A 13,316-nucleotide genomic window follows, 5' to 3' on the forward strand; every position below is an offset into this window, starting at 1 on the left:
CACTACCAAAAGTTACAATCATCTGAAGTTCAGAATGCCATGGCCAGGCTTGGGTCTGGGTTTGCAGATACAACCCATAGTTACATCCCATTTGGATTACTATAGCACGCTCTACATGGAACTGCTCAGAAACTTCAACTCTCTGAAAGGGCTGCAGCCAAATTGTTGACCAGGGATGGTTATAGGAAGCATATGACTCCCTTGTTATAATAATAATAATAATAATAATAATAATAATAATAATAATAATAATAATAATTTATTTATACCCCGCCCATCTGGCTGGGCTTCCCCAGCCACTCTGGGCAGCTTCCAAAAGAATATTAAAATACTATAATACATCAAACATTAAAAGCTTCCCGAAACAGGGCTGCCTTCAGATGTCTTCTAACAGCCTGGTAGTTGTTGTTCTCTTTGACATCTGGTGCGAGGGTGTTCCACAGGGAAGGCGCCACCACTGAGAAGGCCCTCTGCCTGGTTCCCTGTAACTTGGCTTCTCGCAGTGAGGGAACCGCCAGAAGGCCCTCGGCGCTGGACCTCAGCGTCCGGGCTGAATGATGGGGGTGGAGATGCTCCTTCAGATATACTGGACCAAGGCCGTTTAGGGCTTTCAAGGTCAGCACCAACACTTTGAATTGTGCTCGGAAACGTACTGGGAGCCAATGTAGGTCTTTCCAAGACCGGTGTTATGTGGTCTCTGCGGCCACTCCCAGTCACCAGTCTAGCTGCCGCGTTCTGGATTAGTTGTAGTTTCCACTGGCTATCGGTCTGTTTCCGAGCACAATTCCAAGGGCCGGTTATGACCTATAATGCCCTACACAGTTGGGCCCAACCAAGTGAAAGACCATATTCCCTCATATGGGTTCTGAGATCTTTGGAGGGAGGCGCTTCTCTCAGTCCCACCACCCTCACAGGGACACTTGGTAGGGATGCAGAAGAAGGCCTCCTTGGTGGCTGCTCCCCAACTTTGGAACTCCCTCCCCTAGATAATTTAGACTGGCTCCCCACTTCTTGTCCTCCTGCCTTGTTCCAACAGGCTTTGGGGAACTGACTGCTTTTAACAAGGGGGCTGGTGGCATGCTGTTTTTGTTGTGATAGTCTACATAGTTTTAATTCTATTAATGTTTACTTGTTTCTTAATGTTTTGTATTGTTTTCTTCTATGCTTCTTTCTGTTTTTATTTTATCTGTAAGCCGCCTTGAATCCTTGTCAGGGAAAAAGATGGGGGATAAATAAATATATAATAATAAAAACAATACATGTACTTCTTTGCAGCCTAGCACAGGTAAGCATATGAACCTAAGAAGAACCTTCTGGAGGAGGCCAATGGCCCATCTAGTCCAGCATTCTACTCTCAACAGTGGCTAAGGAGATGCCTGTGGGAAACTCACAAGGAGGACCCAAACTCTCCTCTCCTGCGGTTTCCAGCAGCTGGTATTCAGCTGGTGTTCAGGCAGAGCTGAGCCATCATGGTTAGTAGCCTTCGACAGACATATCCTCCACAGATTTTGCCTCTTTTAAAGGGTTTCAATGATCAAACAGTATTTCAGGAAATGACTGCAGAGCCCCCTCATTTCTTAAAACTAAAACAGCTCAAGGCTAATAATACAAAAGGAAGAAAAAATGACCATAAACATGCACTTACTTATTCAGGGAGAGGTCAAGAATAAATTCAGATCCAAAGGCTTCAATCTGGAAACTTGCCTGAGCCAGATGCACAGCCTGAAGACAAGGAGGGAAGGGGGAGAAGAAACACACAAAAGTTATTCTGTTAGTTTGCCAAATTATTCATAGCACACCAGCTCATGCACAGACTGTGGAATCCTCACCATGGACACTTTGCACTATATTCTTCCTCTGCTTGATGTGTTTTTGTATGAAAATTGTAAACTTCTGGCGTGTGTAACATGCATTAAATATTTTGACATTGGTGTTTTTTTAAAAAAATTGTGAACCGCCCTGAGATTGTTGTGTATAGGATGGTGTATAAATTTAATAAATAAATACATAAATAAAATAAAATGTATACTCAGAAGTACAGTGGTACCTCAGGTTACATACGCTTCAGGTTACAGACTCCGCTAACCCAGAAATAGTGCTTCAGGTTAAGAACTTTGCTTCAGGATGAGAACAGAAATTGTGCAGCGGTGGCGTGGCAGCAGCAGGAGGCCCCATTAGCTAAAGTGGTGCTTCAGGTTAAGAACAGTTTCAGGTTAAGAACAGACCTCCGGAACGAATTAAGTACGTAACCAGAGGTACCACTGTATACACAACTTGTTTCAATGAGATAGGATTGTAGCCTGAGGGCAGGATTAGAGTAGGCTGGGTCCCCTGAGTTAAATGCTGGGGATCCCCCTGAAGGGCCCTCTGAGCTGGCACCTGAGGAGGAACCCCTGAAACAAGGTATCCAACAGAAGTCCCCCAACACATACCACCAGAACCACTGTAAAATGGTGCCTCAAAGTCCCATGCTAGGCAAGTGATCCATGAGGATGCCATCGTTGATAGTATCAAAAACCGCTGAGATGTCCAGCTGAACTAACAGTTCTACATTTCCTGGTTCCCAGCATAGATCACTCACCAGAGCATCCAGACCTGCCTCCATCCCATAAGTGGGTCTGAAGTCAAATTCAAATGGCTGAAAACTCAATATAACGTCAAAATGAAATACAAACGGAGTTGGCTGCCATCTACATAGCCTCCTCCTTGAAATATTTGACAAGTATAACTATTAATGTTGACGGCAATCAATGAGAAGTTGGGGGTGTTGTCAGAGGAAGAAGACAAGCCTGGCATGAAAGAAACAAGGATTAAGGGGGAGCCAAGGTTAGAACCAGGACTTTTTAGATGCATTGTCCTTCAGCAAACTACAGTTCTTTGAAGGAGCTAGATCCAGTCCTGGGTCCATCCTGTGTCGGTCCACCTCCTCTCCCCAAACCCTGGAGAGATACCCCTGCTGCCAGACTCTCATGGCTGGTCCACAAACACCTTGGGGAATCAACAGAACTCCGAGGAGCGTTCTTCACAGCTAGAACCCCAATTAATCTGAAGGAACCAACAGTGGCTGAAGAAGGCACCAACCTTTTAACTAGCCAAGAAGCAGTATCCAAGGTCAGGCCCCCAGGCAACATCTACCCAGCCCTGTTATAAAACTTAGCTGGTTGCTCCAGGACCTTGCAGAGACAACATGGATGACTGGCTTCAACGGTAGGAACATTACCTGTGGTCCTGAATCCATACCTTGATCTCTTCCAGGTGCTTTCCCCATCCCCACGAAAATAAGGTTTGAAAGAAGCACTCTGTTGTAGCCAAAAGAGCAGGTTGTGGGGATGGGGTACCTGCCACAGTTTGTCTGGTGAGCAATTGTGCCCACAGACCCCACAACGTTGGGGACCCCTGCCTTACTAGCTAAACAGTAGCATATAAACTTTTTAGTAAGTATGTAAATAAATAAATAAATAAATAAAAGTAGCTAAAAACTACAGCTCTAGAAGTTTCATGGTGACAAAATGATTTCAAATACTCTGGCTGTGTAACTAACATGAACCCCCAAGAAATTACATGCCACTACGTCCTCTTCCTATGAAATACACAGTTATACTCCACCCTACCATTAAGAATTTTTTATAGTTCATCCTTCCCATATGATGAATTTGACAGCATTTTTGAAAAGGTAACTATGCAGTTAATGTGGCAAAGCCTTATTTTAGCCCTTAATTGTTTCAGAATCCCTTTTTAAATAATTCATTATTCTACAGTAGTTTGATGCTTATGTTGAACCGGCAATCCTATTAAAACAATCAACAGAGTTTGTAAGCAAAGCAGGATAACCTCTTTGTTTATCTGAGGTTGTGGCATACCCAATGAAGACTATTAGCCTTCTTAACATTCAGGGCGCTTAATACTCTCACTACAGGCATTCCAACTGCCATAGCCAAAAATAATCATCACTGACTGTAATCCAACTATGTATTTACACAGCAGCTGGAACTGCACATGCAAAGCCCTTTTGAAAGGTCCAGCCTGCTCCCATCTCCTAAAACTGAGATGTGCCATCAAACATGCAGACAGACCCAGCGGTTGGATCTAGGAGAGGACTGGAACTACATGTAAAACACTAGTTTGAATACACAGTTTGCCATCTAGCTAGGGACTCTGCTTCCATGTGCATATATAACCCCTAGCCAGAGCACAGCTAACACGAGTTTGACCAAACTGCGTGAGACAGTGGAAGACAGGAGGGCCTGGTGAGCTCTGGTCCATGGGGTCACAAAGAGTCGGACACGACTAAACGACTAAACAACAACAGTATATTAATGTGAATATAATACCTTTATTTCCCTTAAAATTGCTTCAAAGAATACACTGTCAATTCTGAAAAGACTAACAATGCTACCTTAAGTAATAGCTTATTAACTATATACTGTAACTCATTTTCCCCTGTCCCCCCACCTTTACAATGTTGGAATTCCTTTATTTTCCTTTCCTTTTATCTTTCTTGAGGCAAAGATATAATGCACATGGGAACCAACCGCAACTAACAGTACTGTGAAGAATGTTCTGATTGTAATTAATAAATAAAAATGACATGAAATGATATGTAGCTGTTTTAGCCTGGTTTCCTGATATTTTCTCAAGCTATCTTTGAAGCAATCTTACCTTTGTAAACAAGATGCAATGCAATCTCGCTACCCCTTGGTCCCTTTGGCATGGTGCAATTCAGAAGATTACTAGCCACATTCTTATTATCTGAGACCGCTGGGAAAAGTCACCCAGAGATTTGGTCTGTGGTGTCATCAGTTTACTGATGATACTCAGCTCAGTCTCTCATTTTCATCACCCAGTCCTGGGGAGGCAGTGAAGTTGTAAATTATGTCTGCTGGGAGTATTGAAATTGGTGGGTGAACAAATGGAGATTTAATTCAGACAAAATGGAAGTACTACTAATTGATGGTACTGATTATACTGAAAGTGGTGCTCAGCTTGTTCCAGATAGTGTTGCACAGCCCCTGAAGCAACAGGTCTGTAGCATCAAGGTAATCCTGGATGTGTCGTGCACAGATGACAACACTGGAGTGCTTTTTACCAATGACATCTGATTTGCCAACTGTGTTGTTTCCTGGATAAACAGATCTAGCCTCAGTTGTTCATATCCAAGACACTGAAATACATTAACTGAATGACTGACACACACACACTCTCTCTCTCTCTCTCTCTTTCTCTCTTTCTCTCTCTCTCACACACACACACACACACACAAATGTGGGATTTCCTAAGGAAACCTTGTTCAGAATGCTGTGACTAAACTAATTTCTGGAGCTGGTATGCCAAACTATATTAGGTCAATTTTGTTCCAACTTCACTGGCTTCCAACTAGTTTTCTGGCTCAGAACAAGGAAATACAAATTGTCTCCTCCCATATGAACCTATTGGAAATTCGTCTTCCGTTTCTTAAGGTTTTCTCATGGTCCCTTTGCCAAAGGAAGTGTAGGTAGCGGACCATGAAAAGGAGCCTTTTCAGTTGTGGAGCCTAAGCTATGAAATAGCCTCCCAAAAGAAATCCCTCTGGCCTCCTCCTTGCCAGCTTTTCAGCAGACTTTGAAGATTATTTTACTCTGGCATTTTTTAGTCAGAGCCTCCAATATTTATTTCATTTTCTATTGTTGATATGGCTTTCATCATGTTTTAATTGCCCTTTCACCCACCAGCTATGATAATTTATTTTATTTGCTTGTTCCTGATATATTTATATGATGTTGTTATACTGCTATTTGATTTCACGTTTGTGTCGACTTTAACTTGTTATGTAATTTAGATTTGTATTTGATAAGCTGTCTTGAGTACATTTGGGCACTATGAAGGATCCTACCTCACTGTTTAAACTACAGTGGTATACCTCTGGTTACGTATTTAATTCGTTCCGGAGGTCCGTTCTTAACCTGAAACTGTTCTTAACCTGAAGCACCACTTTAACTAATGGGGCCTCCTGCTTCTGTTGCGCCGCCGCCGCGCAATTTCTGTTCTCATCCTGAAGCAAAGTTCTTAACCCGAGGTAATATTTCTGGGTTAGCGGAGTCTGTAACCTGAAGCGTATGTAACCTGAAGCATATGTAACCCAAGGCACTACTATACCACCAGATCCAAACAGCCCTACAGTTCCCTAGTCCTATGTATGCAACCTCTATGAAGACACATACTGTTCTGCCTTGATCATGGGTTCAAAAGACACAGCAAGGTTCAACAGTGTAGCATAATCAGATAGCAGGTACTCAAGCATTTCTGAGTTAGCAACTTGCACCAACAATGTGTGGAGCCAATCTCAGTCAATCTAGGTAGGGATGCACAAATCACTATATTTCCCATACACATCAATTATGAATGTCTTTTTGTGTTTTGTTTCTACATTAATTTGTTGTTGTTAATCTGTGAGTTCTAAGTTTCCGTGTATGCATTTCTAAACGTATTTTATCCTAAAATACATATTTTAGAACTTATTTCGAATTATTTTTGAGCTAAAAACTGTATCACTAAAATTCAGAGAAGTGCAAAATGCAAAGAATAGCATAATTACGTTATGATCCACACTTTCATTCAGGAGGCACAGATCAGATTATTTCGTACTGGAATTCACAGAAATGAAATTCCTCAAGCATTCCTACTCCTGCGTCCAATGCTTTACCCTGTTCCTGAGGAGTGAAAATCCTTAGAGGAAGAGACTTCTGGCTTGAGAGCCTAACACTCGTCCACCTCTCGGTTTACTCCATCTGGTGCATGACCCGCAAAAACAAGCAAGCACTAGGGAGTGTCAAGTCCAGGGCAAAGAGGTGGCTGATCTATCAGCAAAACCTGGAAAAAAGCATTGCCTCTGGGGGTGTCAGTTCAAGGGTAGTCCTGGCCAACTTGCTCCAGTTCAGGCTTGTTGTTGAGATTTCATTATAGCACCTCTGCAGTCCTTCTAATCTGGCTGGCTCTCCCCCCATCCCACCCCCTGAGTCAGAGACTATGCTGTTGCTCATGGTTGATGTCATGACACATGCATAGATACAGTCAAGCAGAGGTAAGCAGCCTGCAAGACTATGTGCATGATTCATAAGGACTAGAGAGTTTATTGAAGTGTTGACACCCACAGAAGAAGGGACTGAGGGGTACAAAGTATGGTGACATTCTCAATTAGTTGAGATGTAAAGATAAGGTTCCAAATCACCCATATCTATATCTTGGCCACTGCCAAAGCATGTGTGTTTTAGGAGTCTCTATATATGTACCACCCCCTAGGAGGTATAAAGCATGTTTCACAATGAACCAGCTGACAAGAGGCCTATGTCAAACAAGATTTGCACACACAGTTCTGTGTAACTATTGCATTAACTGAAGTCTTTCATCTCAGAATCTCAGATATTTAGAGCTATTTTTCTCTTTTCTCTGCCAGCTCCTTTTGCTGAATCACTCACTCGGCTCCAGATTGCTGTGGCCTTTATCTTTCAGTTATGCCAACCTTGGTGTACAATTAATTCAGCAAAGCCACATTAATCCTGCTCCACATATAGATATTCACGTATTCATCAGTCTTGAAATCTGCCCTCCCTGAAGCGCAAGATTACATACATGGACTTTTCATGTTCTCCCAACAACCCTGCAAACTAGATCAGACCATTAACTAGCCTAAAGCTGTCCAGAGGCCCTCATGCAAGGTGGACTTTGAACCTGACATATGGAAACTCCAACAAAATGATGCAGCATAGAGAGCTCTTGTTTTGGATCCCAGCCATGCCCTTTTTCTAGCATATCCCATTCTGTTCTCTCTTACCCCTCCCATTTTGTTCCCTGCACTCTAACAGCCGGCCAGCACCCTGTGCCCACTGAGCACGATCAGCCCTCAATAAGCTTTTTTGGAGTCCCCACAACCCTTAAGAGTGTCTTTTAAATATTTTGGTACTTCTCTAAACCATGGAGTTCTCCCAAGCCTTCTGCTACTTTTCACCTGTGCACAGATAGTGCTGTTTTGGCTGCCAAAGGATCCACACTCAAATCATGAGTGTATATCACTGGTATATATTGTGCTGGATTCACCTAACAAGCCCCAGTGGAAGCCCTGAGCACCCAAATAGGCCTAGGAGAGGTCAGCAGAATGCCCAGAACAGTGCAAAGAGGACAGTGGGGGATCGTTCTGTCTGGCAGCCTGGAACACTTGTGCAGATGGAACAACAAGTATGGCTGAGAACATTTATCTTTTTTCCGGGGGAAACTAGCAAGGAAACTAGCCATTTTAACTGACTGCCTCTAAAACATCCAAGGGAGTGTTTTGTGCACAAGCCCAGGCCCTTCTGAATCTCAGTAATGCATTGCCACAACTGATTATTTTTAGTATTTACCATAATCCAATATTTCCCATTATTCTGGAAGCGATTATAGTTAGATTTTAGGAGTTAATGCTATAGAAATGGCCTTAATTTAAAAATCAAAGGTCTAAGTTTGAAGTGGATGTCAAAGATCTCCTAAGTTTAAGAAGTGATACAAAGGGTTGTACCCAGTGCTTGTCCAACTCAGAGAAGACCCAATGAGGTTAATTAATGGGCATGACTAACTTAGGCTCATTAATTTGACTAGGTCTTCTCTGAGTAGGATTAGCATTGGCTATAGCCCAAAGACTTTAGGCTTACCATGCAACCCTTTGGTTCCAGTAGCACAAAACTACTAATACTGAGAGGAAGTGCTACTCTTTAACTTGAAATAATGCTATTAATAAATACCCAAGAAGCATCCTATATTAGAATGCAGGTAATTGGCTCTCCCCTGTCCCTCAGAGAAAAAGACTGAATGAGTCAATCTTATAGCACACCTGCAATTAGAAAACACAAAACAGGTGTCTATTGGCAAGGTGGCAAATATACTTATGACAAGCATGCCCCTGAAACAGGTTGCAGTGTGGAATGCTCCTGTTAAGGTTTCCAGCCACTGCCTTCCACTCCCCCTTGGCCAGTCACCATCCTGCACTGAGCATGCTCAGTCCTCATTGGGGTGTTTTGGGGTTCACTGGGCTGTTCCCATCTTGTGCTTTGCGCCACCATTTTGTGATTCTTAGCGTGTTGCCCAGTATCAAGTACATTGGAATCTTCAACTTCTTCACTCATGCCTATGGACAGATCTGTCTTCTGTGGTGACATTTTAAACCAATGTGTGAACCAGGAAATGGCCATGAGATGACTGATTCCATTCTTGTCTCTTCCCTTTCAAGTTGCTGGATTCCATTCTCCCTCCCATGCAGTTGGCAGCTTTTCCCCAGTTAAGTCTTTCAACACTCCATGACATTTAATTCTTATGAGACTATTTTGGTTTCTTCCCTCCCAAGTTAGGGTTCTTCTTCAAAAGTTCCTTCGTAATGTCAGTCCATCTGCGCTAACAAAGTCTGCCAAACCAGTACTGGAACTGAATTATATTCATAAATGGGTTGCAACACACACTCTATCAGATAGACTTTGTAGCTGGATAAACTCATATCTGGGCCCATTTCTTATGGACATGTTGGGAAAAGCACAGCTTTAAGTGAGGGCATAAGGTTGTAATACATAACAGATGAAACTGACAGACTTATATCCAACTTGTACATTACTGTCAGCAAACAGAAGGGTCATTCATTTATTTTGTAATGTGCTTCTGAACACCATGACCTGACTGAGCTACAGCTAGCTACAATTAAGTCCCATTGAAATCAATAGAACAAGTTGATTGCTATCACCTTTAGCGCCATTGTTTTCAAAAGCACATAGCCATGACCAATTTCAGCTGTATCAAGACCTGTGAGTGATACACAATTGTGGTATCCACTTGCACAATGGACACTGAGGTCCAGCACCGAGGGCCTTCTGGCGGTTCCCTCGCTGCGAGAAGCCAAGTTACAGGGAACCAGACAGAGGGCCTTCTCGGTAGTGGCGCCCTCCCTGTGGAACACCCTCCCACCAGATGTCAAAGAGAACAACAACTACCAGACTTTTAGAAGACATCTGAAGGCAGCCCTGTTTAGGGAAGCTTTTAATGTCTGATGTATTACAGTATTTTAATATTTTTTTGGAAGCTGCCCAGAGTGGCTGGGGAAGCCCAGCCAGATGGGCGAGGTACAAATAATAAATTGTTGTTGTTGTTGTTGTTGGAACAGGGCTTATCTTTCCTCATCTCCCCCTGCAGACCCCCATGCCTCCAAATCTGCTCCAGAAGGTTAAATGGAACTCCAGAGCAGACTGGGGGGGCAGGCGCAGGGGGCTGCAGCGGGAAGGATAGGAAGTCCTGTCACAACCACTGGCATGACAGTTGAATCTTGCCTTTTGTGCTTTGCTTAAAAAATGGCTTCCTGATTAAGATAAAGAAATTAGATTTGTAATTCTCTGGGGTCCCCTGTGTCTGTGACACAGAAATATTACATAGTCATTCTACCAATGTGATTCTATTTTTCTCAATCAGGTAAGCTGGATGGAGGGCAAAATATTTTAGGCCTCTAAAGAAACAAGTAAACCATGGTTTGAACTTCAAGTTTTGTTCTGTGGTAGCAGTAATAATCCTTGAAATTTGACAAGGGTATTGTTACCTGCAAGGTCTCTTGGTATTTGAACCCTATTTTTTGACTGACGCATCTTTCAGACCCAAGAACTGTGCAGTGAATTCTGAAGCATTACAGACATGCTGAATAAACATTCTTAAAGTAAGACAATCCCTCAAGAGACATGACTATTTTGAGTCACAGTACTGTATTGCTTTTATTTATTTATTTTAAAACACCTTACCTTATTGTGTTTTTGCTGGTGCCTTGTCCTTGTATCCAAGACATGATAAGGACTTTCAGAGTCTCTATTGAGATAATATACAAGTCTTGAAGGCAATGTGATTTCTTTCTGGAATGCACTGCTTCGACTGTTATTTTTGTAGCTACTGCTGTTAGTCTGTTGAAATGCAGTATCTTCGTCTGCCTGGCTTTTTTCTAGTTCTTCTGCAGTTTCATTCCAATGCAGAGCTGGGGAAGACAGACAAACCTACCATGAATTCACAGAGGAACAGAACACTTTTTGTAATATGTTTTGCATCTTGCCAATTTGCTAAAAGGAAAATACAGTAACCCTCATGAAACCAATTTATTTGATTAAATTTTATGCTTATTTGTACATATAATTCCTTATTTGATTTTATATAGTTTTGCATCATGAAATTCAAAATGCAGGGATCTGAACCCTTGAAACAAGTTCTTTTAAGGACAATCCAGCCATTCATGACCCTCTTTCTGCCACTTTTCCACATAAATTTGGCTATGTACAAATCAGTGATTCTACTGCAAGCAACTCAAGCCATGAACCCATGTGTACTGAATGTTAATCAATTCCCTTTACATAAGGGCAACTTTTCACTATTCCTTTAACTTTAGTGATGGACTCCTAAGCACACTTACCAGAGAGAAAGTCTCAATAAACTCCCGTATAAACACGCTTCATGGGATAAGTAACAAGCACATATCTCTTTGCAGACAAAACCCCAGGGTTCTCGAAGAACACCGCAACCCCCCTTCTGTCCGCAAAAGGTAGGTTCCCTCGGATGAGCAGTGCAAGAACGGGCAGTATCCAAAACCCTCATTATCCTGCTTGTCTTGTTCTATTTTGCGTTAAGACCCTGCACAAAAACAGCACCCTTGAAAGCCTGCCAGCAGCGTTTTGCTGCATCAGAGGGCTCCCGAAACCATTTCATGCCCATCCTTATAAACCAGTAAGCACCAGTCGCCGTAACACAGTAAATATACAGGTCTGCCATGTAAAAACAATTTCATATTCGCAAAGACAGACACACACACAAACACACACATATATGATCTAGACGTGGGGGGTGGGGGGGAAGCGATCCGAGGAGGAATCCGGCTGCAGTCACGATCAATTATTCCTACCGAAGACCAGGCAGGATGCCATGGAGGTAAGGAACTGCGTCAAGACCGAAACAAATCGGTGCGGACGGTGCGGAACAATAACTTCTCGGCGGTTGTCACGAAGACTCAAGCGGGCTCCGCACGGCAAAAAGGTGATTTTTCTCCCCCCCTTTTTTTTCCTTTTTCTGGTTCCCCTCCCCAGGTCTGTTATTAACCAACATTAAGAAGCCAGGGCGGTGGGATCTGCAGACTAAAACAGACTCATTGGCACCACATGCGCGATACATTCACCCCCCCCCCAAAAAAAAGAGAACACCCCACCCCCGTTTATTTCTTAGCGCATTGGCACCACACACGAGCGCGCAAAAAAGAGAGCAAACGAAGGGCTGCGCGTGTAACGGAGATCCAGGATCTGTCCAAGCTCCCGCGCACAGTACAGGATCCCTCCAGGATCTCCCCCCCCCTTAAGCGGGCACTCACCGGCGTCCGCAGCGACCCCGCAGATCCTGGGGGACCCTGAGCAGAAAAGCAGGAGCGCCAGAAAGAGGAGGGGGATGGAGCTGGGCAGCCGAGCCCGGCAAAGCAAGGCGGCGGCGGCGGAGCTCGAGAGGCGGCGGCGGCGGCCGGAGAAGGGCGGCTGCTGCTGCTGCTGCTTCTGCCGCCGGAGGGAAGTTCTGCCAGGCGGCTTCATGGCTCATAGCTTCCCGCGGGGTAGGACGGGCGGCGGCGGCGAGGGGGACGCCTCGCCTGGAGGACGGTGAGGAAGCGGCCGAGCAGCTCACGGCGGCGACGGCGGCGCCTCTTCCCTCATGGTGCAGGGAGCGAGGAAGAAGAAGAGCAGGAGGAGGGCGGCGGCGGCGGCAGGAAGGCGCGCCAGGGCGCAGCGGCGGTTCTCCCCTCAGGTGGACGCGGCTGCTGCCACTGCCACCGCCGGCACCTGCCACACGCAGGCGCGTCCACACGCAGGCGCGCTCCTTCTCGCCGTCGCGGCAGCCCGCCCGCCCTCAGGCCCCGCGCGCCGCCGCCGCGCCGCGTGACGTCGAGAGCCGCCCACCCAGGCCACGCTCTCCTCAGCCCCGCGCGCGAGGCACCTGAGGCGAGGGAGAGAGGGCGCGCGCGCGCTCGAGGGAAATGGCGGGGCGGGGTTTTTTTGTGTGAGGGGTGGCGGGTGGCGCTTCGGGATCCTTTTCCGTGCCTTGCTTCTTCTGAGTGGCCGCCGAGTTGAGGGAGAGCACCTGAGGTGAACCTCAAAATGGGCCCGCCCTCCCTGTCAGGGAGGAAGGGGTGAATTACGTCAGTGACGAGGAGGGGGGGGTCCTCCTGCTGCTGCCCCTGTGGATCCTGCCGCCTGAGGCAGCAGCTTCATATTGCCCCATGGGTGGGACTGCTGCAAATAAAGAGGGCATCATCAGGGTCTGCT

General features: G+C 45.0%; 1 protein-coding gene across 8 annotated transcripts in view; it reads right to left on the reverse strand.

Annotated features, from left to right (window-relative positions):
• The window catches only part of ADAM23 (ADAM metallopeptidase domain 23), a 77,099-nt gene extending 64,219 nt beyond the window's left edge, over positions 1 to 12,880 (reverse strand). For 3 of the 8 annotated variants that reach the window (XM_053361930.1, XM_053361940.1, XM_053361963.1), the window contains exons 1-3: positions 12,377 to 12,879; positions 10,776 to 11,002; positions 1,646 to 1,722 (exon numbers count right to left, since the gene is read on the reverse strand). In XM_053361930.1, coding sequence (XP_053217905.1) covers positions 1,646 to 1,722; positions 10,776 to 11,002; positions 12,377 to 12,587 — 515 coding nt within the window. In that variant the 5' untranslated portion in view covers positions 12,588 to 12,879. Of the gene's footprint in view, positions 1 to 1,645; positions 1,723 to 10,775; positions 11,003 to 12,376 lie in introns of all 8 variants that reach the window. The other 5 variants (XM_053361912.1, XM_053361921.1, XM_053361949.1 and 2 more) reach the window with 3 other exon arrangements.
• Between the last annotated feature and the right edge of the window lie 436 nt (positions 12,881 to 13,316).

This window comes from Podarcis raffonei, chromosome 1 (assembly GCF_027172205.1).
Source record: "Podarcis raffonei isolate rPodRaf1 chromosome 1, rPodRaf1.pri, whole genome shotgun sequence".
NCBI lineage: Eukaryota > Metazoa > Chordata > Lepidosauria > Squamata > Lacertidae > Podarcis > Podarcis raffonei.